This window comes from Aulonocara stuartgranti, assembly GCF_965226115.1.
Source record: "Aulonocara stuartgranti genome assembly, chromosome: 5".
NCBI lineage: Eukaryota > Metazoa > Chordata > Actinopteri > Cichliformes > Cichlidae > Aulonocara > Aulonocara stuartgranti.
In genome coordinates, this window is record NC_138943.1 from 3,477,988 (window position 1) to 3,502,622 (window position 24,635).

The following is a 24,635-nucleotide window of genomic DNA, read 5'->3' on the forward strand; positions in this document are numbered from 1 at the left end:
CATCATGAACCAGGCAACAAATCAAAAACAGGTCTTAGTGTACAAATATCTTTGTGGTATAAGAAGTGCTAAAAATTGTATTTCTCTCATACATTTCAAGAACAAACATGCGTGCATGAAATTAATGTTGACTTTGACTACGTGGCTGCAGCTCCAGATTCTTACAAAGAGATTTTTTTCATTTTCAGGTTGTGAATCTGAAGTGAGAGCATGTCACCATCGATGGGCTGAAATCACCTGCAAATATCCTGAAACAAATAACATATATCAGTACACTGATGTAGTTCTTTCCAATGGAACACCTGTACAAACCTCTAAGAAGGACGTGTGGGAAGAAAATGGCAGATTTTGCCTCTACCATGATACAAAAAATAAAAATCTCAAGGTTGCAATAAAACATGTTAAAGAGCGAGAGTTTGGGAAGTACAGGTGCAGGTTTTTTCAAAGATCGAACTTATCTGACATACAGGAAGGAAAACTGGAGACTGGTAAGAAATATCATCATCATCACCATCATCCTTGTGTCAGACACCAGACGAGGCACACACAGGAAATCAGAATATTTGATTAAAAAAATCGATACAGAATAAAACAGGAGTTTCGGAAACACTGGGAACTTTTTTTCTGGCTCATGAGCAGTCCTGAGCTGCAGTACGAACTTTTCTAAAACATTTCCACAGTTAGTGAGTCCCCATCTATTCAAAGTAATGGAGCCAAGGACATTTCAAAAAGTCACCTGAACATAAAAGAAACTTGACAAGTCCTTAAAATAAACTGCTTTAATTCTCTGATTTGTTTACAGAGCATATAAACTGCCCGCGAACATATCTCAGCGTGTACAGAACAGCGAACAGCACCATCACATGTGATTATCCAGATGTTTACGAGTCCCACATAAAGTTCTTCTGTAAAAAGAACCGTTTTACCTGTGAGGACATTTTATCAACGTCAAAAGGGACGTTTACTCTCACAGGCAGCAGCCGTGCCTTTAACATTTCCATCAGTCATGTGACCTCACAGGATGCTGGTGATTACTGGTGTGGAGTGGAATCAAATGATGGAAGTTACAGATTATCACACACACAAATACACCTGAAAGTTATAGGTGAGTATTCCACATGTTCAGTATCACAGGTTTAAATGATAAAAGCTGGCTGATAAGCTGAAGGCAAATGTTTGTCTTTTTGTCTTCAGATATTGAACCTTTGCCATCAACTATTGGGCAGAACTTCACATACCAGTGTAAGTACAACCGGGATGCCTCCTCATGTATAAAATTCATCTGCAAAGGAGAAGATTCAACTGTATGCAAACAGCTAGTAACCACCACAGAGCCTGACGTGAACCAGAGATTTATAATGAAAGAGAACAACGGGAGTATCACCATTACAGTGAGAGAAGTAACAGCAAACGATAGTGGGATATACTGGTGTGGAGCAAGAGTCCCTCACAAACACAATCAAACACATGACGACTTCTTTGATGGGTTTAATTTGACTCTAGGTAAGTTGTGCTGTTTGTTGTGTGGGTGACTGTCAAGATCAACCTATCAAAGAAAATATATGTCACTTTTTAAGACATTTGCTCGTAGTCAGTCAGAAATCAAAAGGAAATGTGAGGTAACACAGACTGTTTTCTCCTGGACTATAAGTGGAATATTTGGGCTATGCTACAAACATAATTAACAGCAATAGCAGTGTAATATTTTGTGATATAACAACATCACGTCTTTAGTTTCCCTAGTGCACATAAGAATGGATAGAAATTAAGAAAGGCTTTAAGGTACTGGTTAAAAAACTTGACCCAGGATACAACATCATAAATAAAAGTTTCTTTTAAATTTTACTGTGTGACAGTCCTGTGCAGGCTTAACCTGTAGAGTTACAAGGTTTAGTAACAAAATACCAGCATTTTAAATATTACACTTAAGCTAGGACACTTTTGTCTTTGCATTTGTCTTATGTTGCATCACCACATAAGTCCTCCTTTCCCAATATTGTGTCATCAGTGATAGCAAATCCTTGGGAAAAGTGAAAAATGCCCTAATTATATTTGCCCTAATATGCAGCCTACAAGCTGCAAGCAGATGATGAAATTTTCCCTTTTCTCTAACATATCATCAGAAATATCCCAAATTTCCTTAAAATATGACATCATTTTAAAAGGTTGATCTCCCACCCCTACTAACTTATACTTAAAAGTGCAGTCAAGACCTTTAGTTAATTATTTAACATCAATATTATCGATAATGATCTACACCAGAAACTGTGTATTAAAAACATACATTGGTTTCTAGACTTTTGAAGTCTGACTGATAAGGTTTTGGGTGCCACCATGTTCCATACACTGTAACAATGAAACACACAGAAACACATCTGCTTATTAGACTGCTAATGCTAGCATTCTATTACCTGCATGGCGTGCACCACATAGCAGGCTGTACAAATCTGTTCAGTCACGCACACCTCAAATGCTACTGAAAGGTCTGGATCAGAACTAGTGAAAGTCAGGTCAAGGGATTAATTAATAGGTGCATTATTTGCATCGGTTACAAAGTCTGCAAAAGTATATTCTGCAAAAGCACTTGACAAAGTTCACTGTATGAATGTAATAACCTCTGAGGCTGTTGCTGTTTATGCTTCAGTCTTCCTGCACCACCTTCACCACCTGCAGAGGTGTGACGTGAATATTTACAGGTTTATCTTGATGAACATTCATTTTCCTATATATATTTAATATGAAGGGGAAATCTCAGAACACAATACTTTTTAGAAAAACTTTTCCCTCACAGTGCAGTCTTCTTCAAGGAAACCATATAACACGTTCACAGCGTCAGTGTTTTCACCTGGGAGGGCACTAGTCCTAGAGTCCATCAGCCTTAAACATCTTTACTTAGCACAGTTTAATCTGCACGATATCTGAAACTCTCTGTAACTAGCTTTACTGCAACAGAAGAATTTAGTTTAGAGATGTTATTATAATGTCTAGTGTCTGTACTGCTGAACCTTTGACGATATGTTGCTGTGCAGGATGTGAAAAATGATTTCAAAATATTTCTGTCTCAAAACAAACAAAAAACCCCAAACAGATTCTCATCGTTTGATCTTTTTCTTAAAGGAATAAGACTTAATATTCAAAATTGTGTGTTTTGCATATTAACGTCAGTTGTTTCAGTTATATAAGACATACGACTTTCTGAACACTCTCCTTTTCTTCAAGGTCTGAAACAAGGAAGTATTCTCCATCCACATGAGAATAAGAATTTTGGTGAGAGTGTACATTTACTATCTCGCAGAAAACAAACAGACATTTTCACGACATCCTCGGACAGTGTTGTGTGATGATTGCATGTGAATCAGTTTCCAGTCATCCTGACTCTTTTTGTTTTTTCTGAGGCAGTCGTCGTGTTGACCGTCTGTATGGCTTTTCTGCTGCCAGTGCTGCTGATGGTTGTGATAGTTTTGATCCTTATTTACAAACGTAAGTTCATTTATCACTTACCTTCATTTTTACATCTATATCTAATCATACATCTGGCAGAAAGTTGCCGTGAGCAGGGGGGCAGACAGGTGAGATTTCCAGATCTAAGATGTCAAGACGGAGTGAGCAGCAGAAGGCGGTGGTTAGTTTCTAGCAGGTAAAAAGTTGGCGAGAAGGACCAGTGACAGAGGAGGCCGAACAGCACTACAGTGGTACTAACAATCTGGCGGAAAGTGAAGGTCTCAGCCGGTCCTTAAATACTGACAGGTTATTACTAGAGATGAGTCGTAGTTGAGGGAAGCTGGATGTGAGAATCGGAGCTTCCGGAGTGCATTGTGGAAAAATATGCCAAACAGCAACACACACACTGGATCCTGACAGATGTCAAATGAAGAGCTAGTTAAGTCTCAGTTCAGTCATGTGTCGAAATGAATCTACGTTGTTCTGTTTCTTTTCGATTTCTCAGGCCTTTCATCTTCATAGGATACAGGAAGTGAAGCAACAGCACAGTATATCAAAGAGGTGAGTGAATGGTGCTCTATGTGTGACTGTGGCAGTGTGCTATGATCCATGCAATCACAGGGAGGTTTCTGATGCAGTACCATATACTTGGCTGCCAGCAACCACATGCTAACCAATCAGTCAATGCATATTTTTTTCCTAAAGACCTGTGGTTGCCAGGGGGGTCACTGACACCTCTCTAGTCCACTGTGTCCAGGGAATAAGCAGTTTCCTGGCAACTGCCAGCACCAACAGCAACCAGTCAGAGAATACACATGAAAGTAGAGTCACTGCCACATCATCACTCGCCAGTCTCTAGACCTGTGCGGCCGAGGCCTGACCTTATAGTACCTGCTAACACTGACTGATTGAAAGCTCTCCCAAGTAAAAAAAAATAGTGAACTGATTTAATGGATGCATGATTAATAATCCCTGGTTTAGCTTTTTTGGCCATTTTCATATCATTTTATTTGCCAGCGTTCTGAACTAAGCATTGCTTAACAGTTTTAGCAACACCAATTTGAATTTCAAGATGTACAGATAATGATTGATGGTAAACCTCATCAGATCAAATATAAACAGTTCAAACTGTATTTTCTTCTCCTCTTTCTGGAAAGGACAATATCTATGAAGAAATAGAGGAGCATTTCCAGAGTCCAGGCTCAGAATATGCCACAAACACAGTTTATCTCACCGTCGATCATCCTACAAACCATCCTGCCTCACTCCATTACTCCACCATCAACTTTCCGATCAGCTCTGACATAGCTGCTGCTGAGACACTGATCCTCACACCCAGCTCATCGGCCTGCAAATATTCGACTGTGAAGCACAGCACGAGTCTGACTACGTCGACTGCCACACACCCACCCAGACCTCCACAGGAGCCTCTCTACTCAAAAGTCAACAAGTTGAAGCCAAGACAGAAATAAGGTCTGTGAAGAAATATGAAATACATTGACTGATTTATGTCAAATCGTGTATAGTAATTAAAAAAAACAAAGAGGTGCAAAACAAGTGTATCAAAATGTTGGCAACATGCTCCCAAACTGAAAAGGAAGTGCGCTGACGTAGAGCTTGACATGTTTTGAAACCAGTCTGATAAGATGAAACTTGCGGTGTTCTGTTGCGTAGATAAATTCTGTCTACATTTCCTTCCTTGAGGTGTTTTTGGTTACAAAATATGAATTTGCTTGCATACGTTTCTTGTTTGTCCTTGTGCTTTCATGAATGCTGGTCTAGTGATAGGATTCACACAATACTGTAATATTTTTATGGTCACAGTTCCCACATTTCTTAGTGGAATCTTGTGATATTTGGAAATGATAAAAATAGGTTAAATCCAAGATTTGGAAGGAAATCTATTTTCAAATCAAACTGGAAATGTCTTTAATCTCTTGACGTGGTTATGTGAAGTCCATATTCAGCAAAAAAGCCTTGATCATGTTCATGTTGCAGTAAGTCAGAGTAAGCCTTTACCTCAAACTGAATTAAATAAAAATTACAGAAAAGTTTATTTAAATACACATAGCAGCATCATTTTTAATAAAATGACATCAGGATGCTGAGCCTCCACTGGTTTAAATCTGCACTCTCCATCATTCTCCCTTTTAGACTCTCAGTGATGCGATCCACCCCTGTCAACCTCAAACCCACCTCAGCTGGAGCCATCCAAACCTCAGTCTACATCCTCACCACCACCACCTGGACTCTGGTGGGTCCTGTCCTAAAACTTATCACTGCTGGGATTGTGTTCTGCCATGATGAGCTGCTGGAGTCTGACTGCCAAATACAATCATTTCTCTATGTCAGTAAATCATGTTCTTTTAAGTGAACTCTCCTTATTGAAACACTTTTGAGACACATCCCTGGTGTCCTTTTAACAACCCCACAGACTGCAGTGATGGGAATAACGGCGTTACTTTTTTCAAGCAGCTGCGCACGCTCCCGCGGACGGTAATCACGATCACTGTCTAACACAACACCTGGAGCTCAGGGGGCAAAACAATCACATGAGTGCTGCTGTTTGACTGAGGAAGAATAAAGTAGTCGTGGTAAGCCAGTCACATGACCACTTCAAGACAAAGCAACAAGGTGACATATACCAGTTTATAAACTGTGTTGATAGGCCACGTAAAACCAGAGTCGTGATAAAAAATATATACGCGGCGTTTTTTCCTCAATAGTTTCGTCACATTTACTGTCTAAGGACAGCGCAGCGAGACCTCTCTGCTTATGAGCAAAAAAACAAACAAAAAAAACCAAAGTTTTAGGAGTGACGCGAGAGAGAGAGAGAGAGAGAGAGAGAGAGAGAGTTTTGAGATGTGAGAGATTTGAGAGATTAGCGTGTTTGGAGTGTGTAGTTAATGTGTTGTCTTGTGTAGTTAGTGTGTAGTGTTGTGGATAGTTTTGTGTTGTGTGTCAGAACAATGAGGCGACTGCTGTCTCCAGGTAGAAACAGCAGTGATACACCTGCTGCTGTCAGACCTGCAGGTATCAGGCTGTGATGTTCTCCTTTATACTGGACAGAAATTATTTTTTTGGAGAGGCACAAATAATTTGTGTGACATCTTATTGAATGTAGAACAGCTGATTGTTGTGTAAATAGTTTGAAATGGTTATTTAAAAAATCAAGGTAAAAGGTAAATGGCTGCAAATAATTTTGTTGTTTGCAAAACTTGTACATAGGATTTTAAAATTGACCATTTATATTTGCATTTAAAGTTATGAAATATGATTCAATAAACATGTTTGTGGTTGTTACAGTAAAAAATATAAGTTTTTCTACTCTGTTTTTATGTTTTTTGTCTGACTTTAGATCAATTGTGTTAATACAGTCTGTCAAAATGAAAACATGACTGTAAATTCAGACACGTGAGGTTGTGCTGAGTAGAATGATACCAAACAAGACAAAGTAAATAGTTTTTAAAGGTAAAATGTGGAGGAAACATCAAAAGTAGTTAAAAATGGCCAATTATACCCTGGAACCCAGAGGGTTAAACATTTTTAAGTACCGCAATAGTTATTTTTCAGGGAATTAGTTACTTTTAGAATATTGTAACTCAGTTACTAACTCAGTTACTTTTTGAAGAAGTAACTAGTAACTATAATTAATTACTTTTTCAAAGTAACTTGCCCAACACTGACAGACTGTACATATGAACAATTCACAAACGATTTCAGCATTTGTCTTCTAAGTCACTTGTGCCAATGTTGAATGATTTGCATTTTACAGGGATCACAGAAAAACCTCAGCTAGAGGTTCAGATTACTTGGTATGTTTTACTGGGGAGAATGAGACAGATGTGCTGTGGGTGCTACTTTTTACAACATCTGAGGTTAGTTTAACACAACAAGATCACTGTTTAGAGCAAAAATTAATTACTTAAAAACACTGTCTTTGTTTAACTGGTGATATTTCCATGCATAAGGTTGATGGGGAAGTGGCAGCAGGCACGTTTAGACAAAGCTGTGAGAAAATGTTCTTGTCTCATTTTTCCCATCATATTGTTCTCACTCCAGTGTTATTTGAGGGTCGCCAACCTTGCAGCTAAAGCATACAGTGTACATTATCTGTACTGATGGAGTGAAGTCCAGTCCACTAATACCACCTGCAGTAAAGAGCCATTATCTAGAACCAGATTAACTTCCGACACATCTTTACTTGGCTTACTGATCAGATTTTAAATCCCATTTCATGTACCATACATCTGAAACTTTGAACACTTTTCTGTTCCTGCTTCTTGTAAATAAACTATTACCTAAATAAAATGTTGTTGTGTATTTATATTGAGCTGACACCAATGAGAAAACGCATGTCTGTTTATACACCTTGAGCTTTAGAAATCATCACTCCTATCATTTGGTTCTTAGTTCTTACTTGGTGGTACAAGCAAGAACTAACCCAACTAACATCAACTGTACCAACCTGATTCAAACCTGTTTTTAATATCTATAATCAAACAAAATGATATATAAATGACATATATAAGTATGATGGGCCGTCTGGACCAAAAATGCCAGGGCTGGTTTGTTTTTTTGCCATGTCGGAGTTGCACAGCAGTTGCACAGCAGTTGCACAGCAGTTGCACAGCAATCAGCAGTTAAATTAACATGTCATTTGTCGATCTAGACGGAAAAAAGTTCTTCAAAATTAGTTTGAAAATTTCATGAACGATGCAAGCTGGTAGATTGGGAAACCAGCAGAATAATAATAATAATAATAATGGATTGGATTTATATAGCGCTTTTCAAGGCACCCAAAGCGCTTTACAATACCACTATTCATTCACTCTCACATTCATACACTGGTGTAGGCAAGCTACAGTTGTAGCCACAGCTGCCCTGGGGCAGACTGACAGAAGCGAGGCTGCCATATCGCGCCATCAGCCCCTCTGGCCAACACCAGTAGGCAAGTAGGGTAAAGTGTCTTGCCCAGGGACACAACAACCAGGACAGAGAGCCCAGGGATCGAACCGGCGAACCATCATAGATACATTTATATTAATCATACGTACAATTCATCATAATATTAATATCACTACAGCTTTACTACTACTATATTTATAGTATAGTAGTATAGTTGCAGACTTTTTTCCCCCATAAAGTTAGCTTAGTACTGTCAAACAGGAGCCGCCTTTATATGTTGAAATCCATGAAGCTCAGTTTATATTACTGAACTGTGCAAACAAAAGAAACCCGTCTCCTTCTAACTGATAAAAGCAGTTTTCTATAATACCTACAAACTGCTATTTTTGTCACGCAGTTTCAAGACTTCCCGTTAATCAAAGCGTGATATGATTCTCCACCACACACGCCATTTATTTCCTGTTTACCACCAATTAGAGGAAGCAACATACAAAGCGGAAGGAGCTGTTTAAGACAAAAAAAAATGGACAGATTGAAAAGTGGGGCAGGAAGATTTTAGGTAACTTAAAACTGAAATTAATGAAAGATCACTGCAGACCAACAGACTGAGGAGGGAAAAAGACATCAGGAAACAAACCGCAGATAAATAATTCAGACTTCAAGATCTTAAACAAACATCCAAAACCAGATAATGAAGTTTCTGCTGCTACTCGTCCTCTCAATAACAACAGGTACAAACATTCATTTGCTAACACATTAACACTCAGAGTGTATCTGAATGTATAATATTATATATAACAAACGTATTTTTGATGTGGTGTAATCTTTTTTAAGACCGCTTAACACTAAAGGGATGCAAACTGTATGTAGAAACAGTCTGACAGTGAACCTGAAGGAAATCCAGCTGCAAATAATAAAATACTCAAACTCACAAACTGAACAATAATTTTGAAAAGACACTGTACAATATTTTAATTTACTTAAAAATTTGCTGTCACATACACACAGTTGTGATAATCATAAACACACAATTAATGATGAATTTAAACATTTACATGTGGTGCAGGGACAATTCTTAATATGTGCAAATTTTATAAAAATCATCATGTTAAACAAATCACTGTGGTGCAAATATATTATTTCTGTGGGATAAGAAATACTAGATAATGCCTTTCATTCTTCTTCATCACTTCATCTACTATCTAGTAAAAATCTAGTAATTTCTGTGACACAAATGTCTATCTTTAGTTTTTTTTTATGTGAAAAAAATGGGTTCACAGTAAAAGAAAACAATCTCTGCATTAACAAACCATTTCTGATTTATAATTATAGGACGTACATTTTTCTGTCACTTTTTTATTATTATTATTAATTATTTCTTACAATATAAGCTCAAATATTTGTGCTGACAGCATTTCTTTATTAGGTCCAGAAAAACTGAGACGTGCTGGACTGGAAGGGCATTTTCACTTATGTCTGAACCATGAAATGATTACCAGAATATTTTTTTTAACTGGAGCATTTATTAAACTTTCTGACAATTGAAGAAATACTTTAATTTGTATATTTGCTAATTCTGGCATTTTTTTCTGTTTATTACTTAAAAATGTATTATGCACATTTTTTTTTTGATTTTTCAAGAGGACTCACACTGATGATATAGAAGTCACAAAATCTCACATATCAAACGTGAGACACTATAGAGGTTAAGATCAAACCGGACTGCGTGTAGCTGACAGTGTAAAATGAGAATGAGATTCCTTTTGCAGAATATGATGTAATATAACAGTTTCTTTGATTTGCAGGTTGTGAGGTCAGCTTTGGAATGAAAGCATGTCACCAAGGATGGTTTCAAGACACCTGCAAATATCCTGAAATAAATAAATCACATCAAGACAATGACATAGTCGATTCCAATGAAACAACCATTCAAAGCTCTGAGAAAGATGTGTGGGAAACTGAAGGCAGATTTTACCATGATACAAATAGGAAAAATCACCAGGCAGCCATTAAAGACCTTAAAGATAAGTGTAAATTAAACCGAAGATCAAACTCGACTGACAGAAAAGACGAGGAACCAGAACCTGGTAAGAAATGTAGCACATCTATCATTATTATTATTAGTAGTAGTAGTAGTATTAGTATTATTATTATAAAAATGAACTGGATCATGAGAGACCTAAGAGATCTATTCCCCATGTATTTCAAATCATTGCCAAAAGAAAATTAATTTGAACATGAAAGAAACATTCCAAGTCCTCATAAGATGACAAATATTTGATTTCACTGTTTTGTTTACAGAGCTTGAGAGCTGCCAACGAACACTGAATCTCATTTTGTACAAGAAAACATGTGACTCTCCTGGAGATGATTACATGTCTGGGTTCACGTTTTTCTGCAGAAAGAACAATTTCACCTGTGAAGATATTTTATTAACAAATCATCCTCAAAAGTCGAAAGGATTAATTATTCTCACCAGCCATGGCTTTAGCGCCTCTATCAGTCATGTGTCCCGATGGGATACTGGTGTCTACTGGTGCGCAGTGGTATCAAATAAGGGAAGATTTTCACTCAAACAAGTAAAAATTAACCTCTTAACCCCAGCGCCCCTATGTGAGTATTACGCATTTTCAGCTTCTGAGTTTCAAATACACAAAAACAAGTCTCAAATATATCATGTTTTTCTTTTTTTCTATTTTCTACTCCTATAGATGCAATAAAGAAATCAGCCACTGTTGGACAGACCGTCACCTATTGGTGTAAATACAAACAGGATATCTCCTCACTTAAAAAATTTTTCTGTAAGGGAGACGAGCCATCTATATGTAAGCCTCTCATAAACAACATAAACAGGTTTTCTATGAATGATAACCATAGAAAGAATAACCTTACTATAACAATGAGAGAAATAACATTAGATGACAGTGGGACATACTGGTGTGGAGCAGAAAGACCCGACAACCAAACAAGCAACGTTTTCTTTGGCAGATTGTTCCTGACTGTAGGTGAGTCACGATTTTTATATTATTTCAAATTATAATAATTCCGTAAGGACTATCAACAAAATGAGTCACTTTGAGATGTACAGTAAACCACAAAAGGAGTTCCATGACAGGAATTCTTAAAACGTATTTAAACGTAGTTTCTAACGTAAAAAGCTAAAGTTTGCCCAAACATGAAAGATGGATGTGTCCACTGACCTGTCATCTGTTTCTTTCTAAACTTTTTAAAAGTCTGAATGTTTGGATTTTGGACACCGTCAGGTTGTTTTTTGGAACCAGAGGTGATCATACTTACATAATATGATGGAGTGCAAAATTATTAGTTAATTCTAGCAAGCTGCAATTTTGAACTATATGACTGCAACACACAAATATCTGTTCATCAATGCTGAGAAGGACTATAATGCTATAAATGTACTAATGAAATAGCGCAAACGTGGATGATCTGCACCACACAAAAGGTGCTGCAGTCACAGCAGCTGCTAACTGTGAGAAATCCAATTATTATTTTAAAAAGAGTTACCCGCATACAGCTGATGTGAAGAAAGGGATTTTTAGTAGCAGCCGTCCCTGTTTTAAGACCGGATGTACAGTTGTACATTTCCCGTAACTTTATTTTGCAGTCAGCTGCTACTGTGAAGACGGACTCCAAAATCATGTCCAAAATACAAAGAGCAGAAGGTGGGAACAATCACCATTGCTGTGTCATAAAAAATCTAATGATCAATTTTGATGTTTGAAGAGTGTGCAATCGATTGTTTGTTTACACCACTCAACAAAAGCAGAACTGCATTACAGAATCAGAAGACACATCGTCCACATTCAGAAGCACATCTCTGTATAGTGACAGTTATTATGATTTAAACAGGCAAATGTTCAGTATTCAAGCTAAAGGTGAACAATAGTCAAACCAGATGTTCCCCCGTTATGTCGATATCAGCTAGTCAAGTACACACCTACACAGCATGTTAACAAACCGTGAAAAAAAGCCACACAAAAAATGAACGATTGCTGGTAAAGGGTTTTACACATTAGTATTTACAAAGGGTATGTTGTGACTTACCTTCAAAATTACAGCGGTCCTTCACTATAACATGGTTCACCTTTTGCGGCCTCGCTATTTCGCTGATTTTTATTAGTGCACTTTTGCATTTTTATTTTTTTTACAGTGCATTGTGTTCTGCTTCCTAATCAGTTGTAGATCATTGTCGATCTCCTCCGTGCTGTCTCTCCTGTACAGAATCGCTACATCGATCGCTAGCAGTGTGACTCTGAAGTGCAATACTGTATGTTTGTAAGTTTCCCCCCAATAAACACAATGCCGACGAAACGTTTTTCAAAGGCACCTGCGGTAGCATCCAAGAGGCAGAGGAAGCGCAAAAAGTTGGACTTCTGATTCATTAGTGTTGAATTCTCTCGCAGCTGCTCTATTCCCATGCTCTGGACCTGAAAACTGGGTTTGATCTTTGGTTTCATTCAATAATACTGGACTTATCTTTCTACAAAGGTTTGAACCTTGAGAGAAATGTAAATTGCTGTTGATTCATCCATTTGGTTGACTTGTTTTGGGAAACCTGACCGTAAACAAGGCATGAATATCGCACTGGAAACAAAGCGCTATACAGTTTTCCCACCGGAAGCAGCATATGCTAAGGTGCACATAGTCTATTAGAGGAACTATAGATTGTGTTAGTTCCACATTGGCATCATTTATTATCCCCAAAGTTTGCTGCTTGATCAACACACTTAGTCTTGATTTTAAACCACATGGTCGTTCTCTAAGTGGAGTGACTGAAATAAATAATTGTTTGTTCTCACTACGAACATGATAAACTGATTTCCAACCAAGACCCATTCCTGTAAAAAGTCAGTTCTGTTATCATAACTCTAACAGCAACACAGCTCAGCAGTAGCATGTACAGCTGCTGCTGTTTTTGTTTTCATTTCCTGCACCTCCTGTAACCCACAGAAATGCAATAGCAGGAAATTATCAGCCACAACTGAAATCGCTGACATCGCTTCAGTTTTGAAATTCTTTTTTTAAATCTTTGTCTTCTGTCATTTAAAATGTAGTTTAAATTAACCTCATCAAGTTCACATTTTTCAGGGTAATGCAACACTGACAACGACACTTCCTATTCATAAAACATTGTCTATTTTTTCAGCGACACTGGTTTGACACAGTGTAGTTTGCGGACTTCTTCAGTGGTTTTCATTACATTGTAGGCTCCCTGATAGTCAACAATTTCCAAGATATTGGGTTTTCTTTCTTTTGTTTTTAATTTAAGGTGATTCTTTAAGTGGCTCCATGGTGCAATACTTTACAAATGCATCTAAAACACAAAAGATTCTCAGTTCATGAGGGGGAGGAGACACAAACTGCAGGGTTACATCAGCAAGGGTGTCTGGTATAATAACTCAAGACATGCCAAATCAAATATCTGAAATGTATTTAAAAGTTGTTTTTTTAAAGTTTTAAAAGCAAAAAAAATGTTTAGCAGTAGAACTCAATGATATAGGTTTTTATTTCATATGTTTCACTTATAGAAAATAAAAGGCTTTAATGACGAGGACTGTCTCTTGTTGTTCAAGGCGAGTCTTTCATGCAAAATTTCAGGGTGCAACATAAAAGCACACAAACTGTCACAAAGCATCTTTGTACTGAGTTGAGCAAAAGCTTTTTTAGCATTATAAATCACCGTGCGTTTTAGTAGTCATTCATGTTGCTGTACCTAGAGTGCTGTGTGGAAGTCTGAGGTAACACACACACACACAACTTTTTTGTAACTATTGTGTAAACCTCAGAAAAAAGCAATCAGGATCATTAATCAAGCTGGATTTAGAGACCACACTAATGTTCTACTTTTAAAGACTAAAATCATGAAGTTCATGGAATTCATAAAATATAAAACTGCCAAATTATATACATGTATAATTATGATATGTTATGTTATGTTACTCTGTTATGTACAGAGGATGTTGTTTTCCACAGAGAATAACCTGGGGCGAAATCTGAAGACTTAATGTTAACAGTTAAAACCTGTTGTGTGTCCATTTGTGGAGTAAAACTGTGGAACATTGGGTTTTTTTTATTTTAAAACCTGCTTTTAGAAAAAGAAGAAATTAATGAAATTGATGACTGATAGTATACATTATTATGCAAATTCATATCAGATTCCTATCTAGCGTTATATTTATACATAGATTTTTCATTTCTTTTTCCTCTTATTTTGTGTGTGGGGTGAGTGTTTACAAGCACTGAGGGGAAGTGGGGGTAATGATGAATATCAAATCAAATTAAATCACTTTTAGTGTCACATCACGTGCAGGTACACTGGTACAGTACATGTGAGTGAAATTCTTGTGTGCGAGCTTCACAAGCAACAGAGGTGTGCAAAAATACAATAACATAAGAACAAGCAAAATATAAGAATGGCTAAATCTGAGAGTTATATGAATAAATATATGTACAATATAAGACTGTATATGCCTTACTGAATGTGTATACTAAATATGTATATTTACGTGTCTGTATATGTGTGTGTGTGTGTGTGTGTGTGTGTGTGTGTGTGTGTGTGTGTGTGTGTGTGTGTAATTTTACAAATTAAATAGAGTAAACAATAAAATAAAATATATAAAATACACAGAGGTTGGTAGTAGGATATTGAGCAAAACAAGTGGCATTAATGTACAGTATGGAGTGCATAATGTTGAAGTTCCAGTAGTGAAGGCGAGGTGTCTATGAAGTGTTCAGCAGTCTGATTGCCTGGTGGAAGAAGCTGTCTCTCAGTCTGCTGGTTCGGGATCGGATACTGAATATGGTGAATTGATAGCGTGTTCAACATCGGGTAGGAAGTATGTACATACATGTTGTCTGTGAAGGTTCTCAGTCATCCAGGTCATCGTAGTCAAAGGAGTTTGCAAAGAAAAGCGTCTGGACTTCTTTAAGTTACTTGAAGACGTTTCACCTCTCATCCGAGAAGCTTCTTCAGTTCTAAGGTCAAATGGTGGAGAATCCCAGATATAAACCTAGTGGGAGTAACCCCCCACAGAGGGACAAAAGGACCCCCTGATGATCCTCTAATCGCCTGAGCCAAGGTGTGGAATTGGGTGTGGGCCCCAATCAGCCAGAGTTTCGGGTGTGTTCATTGTGAAACCTGGCCCCACCTTATCATGCGAATTCCTGAGATCAGATGGCCCAGGATGTGAGTGGGCGTTAAGGCGTCAGGGAAGGGATCTCAAAACTGGATTATAGATGGCAGAGAGTTGGTGTCGTAAACCCCCGCCTCTGTTCAAAGATGGTCGCTCACAGTGGACATAGATGGCTTCTTTCACTCCTCTTTCAAACCATCTGTCCTCTCTGTCCAAAATGTGAACATTGGCATCCTCAAAGAGTGTCCTTTATCCTTAAGATGCAGATGGACAGCTGAGTCTTGTCCTGTGGAGGTGGCTCTTCTGTGTTGTGCCATGCGCTTGTGAAGTGGCTGTTTGGTCTCTCCAATGTAGAGGTCTGGGCATTCCTCGCTGCACTGTACAGCATACACCACATTGTTAAGTCTGTGTTTTGGCGTTTTATCTTTCGGGTGAACCAGTTTTTTTGCTGCTCAGACAAAAAACTGGTGAAGATGAAGTCCAGATGCTTTTCTTTGCAAGCTCCTTTGACTACATACATGTTCCTACTCCATAATTGAGTGGGTATTTGATGCCCTTTATATTTTGTTTATTTTGTGTTAGTAAGTGTATACATTTGTCATGAGCAAGATGGCCCCTGTTTGTTTACTTTTCATGTTGTGCTAGTGTCTTTGCTACACTTTTGTCCAGCGCACTTCGCATTTATGATCTCCATGCGTTATTGGCAATCAAATCTGCTATGGATAATTTTCAGAGTCAACGAAACAAGGTTGTTTTCCCACCGCCGCTTGAGCGCGGCGCAGCACCCGGTTTACCTCCATTCTTGCTGGTCAGCTCTTTTTTGCTTCCAAGGCCTCATCGGAGGAAGCAGAGAACTTGGTCTTCAGGGGCTTACTCTTGGGCTGCTGCTGGTAAGATACGCCAGAAACTTGTTGGAGCTGGATTAATCCCCACGACTCCCTGTGTTTACCATCCGGGCTGTCACCTGAAAGCATGGAAAGCCATGGCTTATTGCAGTAGGAACCCTGATTTGCTGTGTGGCTTACCACATTGTGCGGACTCTACCCCTGTCCCGGTGGGATGCAAAAAGTGAATTGATGCCCGCTCAATTGCCAACAAGTCTTATATTTTAAATGACTTGTTCTGTGCAAAGAAGCTTGACTTCATGTTTATGAGACGTGGCAACGTGAGAATGAAGTCTCACGTCTTTTAGAGCTTTGTCCCGCAGACTGTTCATTTCTCTGTGCACCTCTGATATCTGGACGAGGAGGTGGAACAGCTGTAATTTTTAAAAAGACATTTTTATGCCAGATGATCTCTTTGAGCTGTTACAATTCTTTCGAGATGATCATGATAAAAATTGGAAGAGATTAGCCCCTCTACGGTATCTTAATTTATCGTCCACCTGGGTCTGCTGCAGCTTTTCTTTCAGACTTGCAAGAACTTTTAACTTCCACTATTAAACTGGTCATGGTCATCATTGTTTGAGACTTCAACATTCATGCAGAGGACTCATCAAATAGTACAACTAAGGAATTCCTGAGCATCATGCACTCTTTTAATTTTGTTCAGCATGTATCAGCCCCTACTCACACTGCATGGCATACTCTGGACTTGGTCTTCACTTATGGCATTTCCCTTGACCAGTTGGATTTAAATGACGTCGTTTTTAGCGATCATAAGACAGTCTCTTTTGATGTATCTGTCAACTCAGAGTCTCTTCCACAAGGGTTTATTAGGCGCAGGCGTTTTATTGATGACTTTTATTTCTAAATGTTCTCCCTTTTTTGATTTTAAGACTTCTTTTGACGATGTTGAGTTCCACATTAACTCTTTTAATGAACACTATCTTGCCATTCTCCATCAGGTTGCTCCTTTTGAAACTAGGCATTGTTCTGTTCGGTCCCGTACACCCTGGTTAAATAATCAATCTTGTGGTCTTCGACGCTCCTGTCAGAAAGCAGAGCGTCTCTGGAAGTTCACTGGTCTGGTTGTCCATCGTGAGCAATTCAAAGATCTTCTTCACTTATAAAACGAGTCTGTGAAAAAGGCTAGATCCTCTTATTTCAATAATCTTATAAATCGTCATAAGAATAACTCAAGAATTCTATTTGATACCATCAACAGTATTGTTTCTCCTCCAACTCAGCATGCTCAGTTACTTTCTGATTAAGATTGTAATACTTTTCTCCATCACTTTGTAAATAAGGTGATGGACTTGAGATCCAAAATCTCCTAAAGTGCCTCCCCTTATGAAGATGCCCCTCGGTGTCCTGGGTCATGTACTTCCTTTTCTCCAATCACACTTAATGATTTAATTACAGTGATAGGTAAAATGAAATCCTCACCATTACTTCCCTTTGTCCTGTCTGGGACTCTCAGCAGCATTGGTCCCACATTGCTATCCGTCATCAACAGCACACTGAGGCAAGGTTGTGTTCCATCCTATTTTAAACATGCTGAGGTAACTCCTCTATTGAAAAAACAGCTCTACTAGTAATTACCAGCCTATTTCAAAATTGTCATTTTTAAGCAAATTACTGTAAAGAAATGTAGAAAATCTGTTCAGGTCCTTAGTATGCAGATTATAGATTGCTGACCCTTTTCAGTCTGGCTTTCAAAAGCATCACTCCACTGAGACGGCTCTCTTAAGGGTCTATAATGATTTATTAATGGCTTCTGATGCAGGGGATTGTTCTGTGATCATTTTGCTTGACCTCAGTGCAGCCTTTGATACCATCCATCCATCCATTCGCTTCCACTTATCCTTGTCAGGGCGCTGGAGCCTATCCCAGCTGTCATAGGGCGAGAGGCGGGGTACACTCTGGACAGTTCGCATGTCTGTCGCAGTGCTAACACACAGGGATAGACAATCATTCGCACTCACATTCGCTCCTGCATTTTCACCTATAGGCAATTTAGATTTTTCAATTAACCTATCCCCACAAAGTGCATGTCTTTGGACTGTGGGAGGAAGCCGGAGTACCCGGGGAGAACCCACGCTGTGAGGTAACAGTGCTAACCACCATGCTGCCTTTGATACCATTGACCATAAAATTCTACTTAACAAGTTGAAGGTTTTGGCTGGCCTATCTGGATCTGCCTGGTTTTCTTCCTAATTATCAGATAGGACCTTTTCTGTTAGGACTGACAGGTTTACCTCTAACATTACCCCCCTAACCTGTGGGGTTCCACAGGGTTCAGTTTTGGGTCTATTATGATTTTCTTTTTATATTCTTCCTTTAGCTGGCATAATTCAATCTTATTATGTCTATGCCAGTGACATTCAGCTGCATATGTCCTTTAAGCCTCACCAGCTGGGTAGGCTGTCCACCTTAGTCCAGTGTTTAACTCAAATCTCTGATTGGCTTTCTAACAATTACCTTATTTTAAACAAAAATAAAACAGAGACCATGACTGTAGCTCCTTAAGAACTACAGTCTAAAATCAGTCAAGTTATTGCCTCTTTCTTTCCTTCTGCCAAGTCAAATATTCGAAATCTTGGAGTAAGCTTTGATTCTTCTCTGGACCTCCTTCCTGCTTCTTTCATTTAAGGAACATTTCTAAACTCCAACATATGGGTTCCTCAGCTGAATTATAAAACATTGTTCATGTATTTGTGTCATCGTGTTTAGATTATTGTAGCGCCCTGTTTACCAGCTTGGACAAATCATCTCTTTCTCGCCTCTAAGCTATACAAAATGCAGCGGCCAGGCTACTACCATGCTCTAGCAAGCGTGCTCACATTACCCCCATTTTATATTATTTACATTGGCTCCCAATAGATTTTAGAATTCGTTTTAAAATTCTTGTTTTAACATAGAGCACTAAATGGCCATGCCCCAGATTATTTATCCAAGCTTCTTATAAAAGCACACAGCCCCACTCCCCCCCATCATCCTGACTGACACCCCCATCACCTCTGTGGACTCATTCCGCTTCCTGGGTACCACCATCACCCAGGACCTGAAGTGGGAGCCCACCATCACCTCCGTCATCAAGAAAGCCCAGCAGAGGATGTACTTCCTGAGGCAGCTGAAGAAATTCAACCTGCCAACACGGACGATGATGCAATTCTACACTGCAATCATCGAGTCCATCCTCACCTCCTCCATCACCGTGTGGTACGCTGGAGCCACTATCAGGGACAAACAGAGACTGCAGCGTGTTGTGCGCTCTGCTGAGAAGGTGATTGGCTGCAGACTCCCATCTCTGCAGGACCTGTACACCTCCAGGACATTGCGGCGTGCAGCCTGGATCTCAGCTGACCCTTCTCACCCTGGACACAGTCTGTTTGACCTGCTCCCCTCAGGCAGGAGGCTCCGGTCCATTCGCACCAGAACCTCTCGCCATAAGAACAGTTTCTTCCCCTCTGCTGTTGGACACATGAACAATAACCATATGACTGTTCCCGCCACTAACACATGACCCTACGCTGTGTCACTGCATCATTCCATGTTTGGCACTGATCACCACCTGCACTCATGTATATATCTTTCTACGTAACACTCTTAATTCTTATTCTCATGTATATATCTCATGTATAGCTCATGCATATATCTTTCTACGTAGCACTTTTAATTCTTATTCTTACTTTTATTTTTTCATGTCTATTTAAGCGCAACTTATGACACTATGTTTGCACTGAAGCACCGCAGCAATTTCCTGATGTTGTAAACCTGCTCAACATTTGGCAATAAACCCCTTTCTGATTCTGATTCTGATTCTGAAAATACACCACTGCCTGTTGTCTTTGGTTCCAGGCTCAGAGTTTGTTGGTTGTTCCCCGAACACGACTGAACATTGCATATGCATTTATATTTGATTTGTTTGTCTTATATGAAGAAAATAAAACGTTTTTCCTCATGAACAGATGCAAACACAGCACCTGATGCAGCTTCTAAAAGTCATGGTAAGAGATTACACTTAATGTTTTAATTCTTGGTTGTCACTACGAACATGATAAACTGAGTTCCAACCAAGACCCATTCCATACATTTAATGTTTTAAAACTGTTGCTGAACACGAGTGACGTGAAGATGTTCACGAGGTTTAAAAAGAACAGTTTCATTTAAATTTCTCTACAGTCTCAAATAAAATTACACAAGCGTCCACAGTCTGGGAGATAAAGCCATGCTGACTTTTTGTTTGCCTTCATTTCCTCAGATGTAGTGATTGTTGTGATCGTCTGTGTCACTTTGCTGCTGCTGCTGCTGCTGGTGTTTGTGATCGTCTTGATCCTTATCTACAAACGTAAGTACATTTTATTATTCATTTGTGGAGCACAGAACAACCATCACTTCCTTCCCTGTGTTTTGTACATATGATGTCTAAAATCCCACAGCAGACAGGATGATGTTAGCAGCTTCTATTCATTTTTATTTGCTTTTTGAAATTGATATTTTAATATGTAAATACTACATTATCAATGAAACTCTTACAGTTCTTTCTTTAAAGGTCATGGAGCTGGTGGAAGAAATTGAATTTATTTTTATGAGATTTGTAGAAATTTGATCAATTTGCACTATTTCTTTTCTGTTTGGCAGGAATTTCAAAATTACAAAACACAGGAAATGAAGCAGCTGTGCAGAATATAAAAGAGGTGAGTGACTTAGGCTGTGTCATGTGTCATGTCTGTTCACTGTATTGCATTGTAATGTATTAGTATTATTAATGTAATGCCTCAGAAGTCTGATGGTTGAGCTGGGAGTAACTCCTCAGTTGAGCTTGTTACAGTAACAATAACTAAGCATTAAGTTGGAAAAGCAGAGATATGAAGGATTTTTCTCTCTTTAGAAAAGGTAGAACCTTTAATTCATCAGTGCTTGCTGTTTTTGTTTGAAAACACAGCTGCAGCGCACTCACATCCAGAGCCTGGATAAAGCTCTTAAACATGTCTTACAGTTTTACTACTATTTACATTCACAGCTGTGGAGTGTTAAGTCAGGCTTGGTGGGACTGCTATATCTTTATGAACTGGAAGTCTGACTTGAGCCAGTTCAAGATACCTGATTTAAAATGGAACACAAGTCAGAGTTGTCACAGATCTAACTATAAAATCTATATGGATGAATTGTAAAAAGTCAGAATCAGGATAACTATTCTTTTATTGTCATTAAACATCAGATGTTCAACGAAATTAGAAGCAACTCCCAGCTGCAGCATTTTGAATAGATAACAATAAAAACACAACCTATGGGTATTGCACTTGTCACACTTGTTGCTGGAGTGAGCAGGTCAGTCTGTAGCGTAGAGGGTGTAGAGCAGTGGGCTCAGCACACACACTCGTGGGGAGCCACTGCTCAGTGCACAACTGGAGGAGAGGCGGGGACCTCCATAGAGCTGTCATACTTGGAGAAACTATACAGTGAGACCAAAACCACTTTTTGTTCAGGCGTTTTAATCCTGTATTGGTGATCATTATAACGTGGTAGTTTATGGAGATTACCTTGCTTTTGGGTTAAGGTGCAGGTGGAGAGAAGCTCAAGTTTCTGGCACTTTTGGGTGGGGATTTTTCAGCTGGGTTGCTTCTTGCTTTCATGTGATGAAGCCCATTTTACCAATGAAAATGTGATTGTTAGAGGAAACCAGTTTCTTAATGATCTTGTGTGAATATGCTCAAGAAATTATGACCTAACCATTGCCAGATCAGTGCATCAATGTTAAGTTGTAGCCAGCTGGCTAACTGGATCTTGCTTGATAATGTTATCACAAGAAAAGTCACAATTGAAATGAGTTGGCCAGGAATTTTATTTGCGCTTTGCATGGAAAAGGCTTCCTGTTAGATCAAATATAAACTGTTCAACGGTGTGTTTTCATTCTTTCCTGCAGGAGAATATCTATGAAGAGTTCCAGGAGCACCTTGAGTATCCAGACTCAGAAACTGCAACAAACACAGTTTATCTCACTGTGAATCCCCCAAACCAGCCTGACTCACTGCATTACTCTACCATCAACTTTCAAAGCAGGTCTAACAGAGCTGGTGGTGAGACACCGACTGTCAAACCCAGCTCCTCTGCCTACAAATATTCTGCTGTGACGTTCAGCAAACATCCGACCAACTCATCTGTTAATCAGCTACACAGACCTACAGAGGAGTCTTTGTACTCCAGAGTCAAAAGGACTGGAAAAAACTAAAACGGGAATTAGAGTTCATTTCTCTTGTTAGAAATGTATAAATTACAGAACCTGCATGGCCAAGAATTCAGGTCATTACATCTGTGTTAAATCACTCAACTAATGTGAGGACTTGCGATCTTTTTACACTGATCCATACTGAGCTCTTAGATATCAACTGGTAGAGTCCCAGCGATACAAGGCACACTTGATGCTGCTTTGTTTGAACAGGCGTTCCCGCTGACCAGCCTGTTTGGACTTTGGGATTAGACTTGTTCAAGTTTAAACCCATCATGGGTTGGCTCAGGCAGCCTGGGCTGGGGTGTAGACGTGTGTTTCAGCTAACTAACATTAGCAAAAGTCAAATTCAGGTTACTGTAAATATTATTTAAGCAATGATTTAAAAAATCCTAAACAGTCCTGATTTTTATCTTTCGATCACTCAATGTCATCTATCTGGAAAAGTGCACACATTACTCTGCTGTACAACCACAGTGTCACTCTTGATATCAACAAAAATCAAAAATTATTTCTATAGCACATAATAATGCAACAAAGTTGATCAAAGTGCTTTGCAGTTGGTCAGACCAATAGTATAAGACGGTTAGAATAAAAACAGTCAAGAAGGAGGGCGAGAAAACAATATGGGTAAACAGCATAACTAGCCACGAAATTACCAACTAGTTTGAATTAAAAGCCAGACTAAAACAAGAAGTTTTAAGATGCAATTTAAATGACTGGATGGAGTCGAAGGAACAAATATAAGGAGCGAGGTTATTCTAGAGTCAGGGTGCTACGATAGCAAAGGCCTGATCACCTCCGGACTTCAGACGAGACCTCGGTTGCGTCAGGAGCATCTGATTGGAAGATCTTAGTGCTCTATTAGGAATATACAAATGGAGGAGTTCAGACAGATAGCTGGGAGCCAAATTGTTTAGAATTTAAAAGGTAAGCAAGATAATTTTGAAATTGATACGATCTTCAACAGGGAGCCAGTGTAAGTTGACTAAAACTAGTATGATTTGACAGCTGCGTTTTGAACTAACTGGAGCCGGTGAAGAGAAGAGAAGAATATGGGCGGCCCGAGTAGAGGGAATTTCTTCCCTACCTTCCCTTTTTCAATTAGAACTCCCAGTGGCTCCTTTCATGGAGGAGGAGTGGCTCTACTTCAAGCCCCTGCTGAGTGGTCCTCACTTTATCTCACTTATCTCATTTCTATCACTTTTATCCACAATCACATTCTTTCATTTAGTGACTGAAAAAAATTATAATCAGTTATTTCTGTACCTTAATAATAATCATATCCTCTCACAGCATAAACTTGGTTTTCAGATTGAAATACTTCCCAACTAATGCTCTCTTAAAATCCCGTGTTCTCTGCCGATCGTGGTCATCTTAAAGTGGTGATAGTTGTAGGTCTGACTAAAGCTTTTGACTTGGTTCATTCTTCTTTCTTTCTTTTTTTTTTTTTTGATCTTTAGCCATCAGAATTGTTGTTTGAAGGCCAAGAAAGATGCCAAGCGGCTTTACTTTACCAACTGGATCATCATGGCCTTGCCATATTGGTCCATTTGATTGACCTTTATTATAATCATGTATTTATTTTATTTGGTTTTCGGATGTTACAGACAGGACAGACATGACTGGGGGAAAGGACAGAGAGAAAGAATGAATGAAAGAGAGGGAGAGAAAGAAAAATAGAGCGGGGAGAAGAGATGGTGAAAAAGGGGGGAAGAAAAAAAAGGAAAAACAAACACAACACCTGGATCACCTGTATGGAGATTAAAAAAACAGAAGAGAAAACAAACAAGAAAGAGCAACATAATAAATACAAGTTCATCCTTCTTTCTTTAGATGAGCTTAGTGTTATTGGTCTTTCCCAGCATGCACTGATGTGGTTTCAGTCTTCTCTTTCTCTTATTGCGCTTCACCAGAGATGATCATTGTTTTCATTCAACATTAAATAAAGATTGTCTTCATTTTCTTAATATTGTGTGTATATATATATATATATATATATATATATATATATTGATA

At 38.7% G+C, this 24,635-nt stretch overlaps 2 protein-coding genes across 4 annotated transcripts in view; both read left to right on the forward strand.

Annotated features, from left to right (window-relative positions):
* LOC309706112 (polymeric immunoglobulin receptor-like) overlaps positions 1-24,635 on the forward strand; it is a 39,485-nt gene that overhangs the window by 693 nt on the left and 14,157 nt on the right. The window contains exons 2-9 of one of the 3 annotated variants that reach the window (XR_014276681.1): positions 189-488; positions 803-1,105; positions 1,195-1,503; positions 3,220-3,267; positions 3,400-3,480; positions 3,947-4,002; positions 4,599-4,914; positions 5,596-7,729. Coding sequence is in view for 2 of the 3 variants with exons in the window: in XM_082532352.1 (XP_082388478.1) it covers positions 189-488; positions 803-1,105; positions 1,195-1,503 (912 nt within the window). In the remaining variant the exon portion in view is untranslated. Of the gene's footprint in view, positions 1-188; positions 489-802; positions 1,106-1,194; positions 1,504-3,219; positions 3,268-3,399; positions 3,481-3,946; positions 4,003-4,598; positions 4,915-5,595; positions 7,730-24,635 lie in introns of those variants that run through there. The other 2 variants (XM_082532352.1, XM_082532353.1) reach the window with 2 other exon arrangements.
* Positions 8,904-24,568, forward strand: LOC309706275 (uncharacterized protein). The gene is made up of 8 exons (XM_082532643.1): positions 8,904-9,080; positions 10,155-10,436; positions 10,651-10,962; positions 11,061-11,354; positions 20,356-20,394; positions 20,649-20,735; positions 21,029-21,084; positions 22,314-24,568. The coding sequence occupies exons 1-8, from the start codon at positions 9,041-9,043 to the stop codon at positions 22,617-22,619; spliced, it is 1,416 nt and encodes a 471-aa protein (XP_082388769.1). The 5' UTR covers positions 8,904-9,040; the 3' UTR covers positions 22,620-24,568.

Excerpts from the sequence above, each read along its gene's own strand:
- LOC309706275 (XM_082532643.1), top strand. The coding sequence starts at position 9,041 with ATGAAGTTTCTGCTGCTACTCGTCCTCTCAATAACAACAG. Across the intron at positions 10,963-11,060 it reads CTTAACCCCAGCGCCCCTAT|ATGCAATAAAGAAATCAGCC; the intron begins GTGAGTATTACG and ends CTACTCCTATAG. Across the intron at positions 21,085-22,313 it reads CTGTGCAGAATATAAAAGAG|GAGAATATCTATGAAGAGTT; the intron begins GTGAGTGACTTA and ends TCTTTCCTGCAG.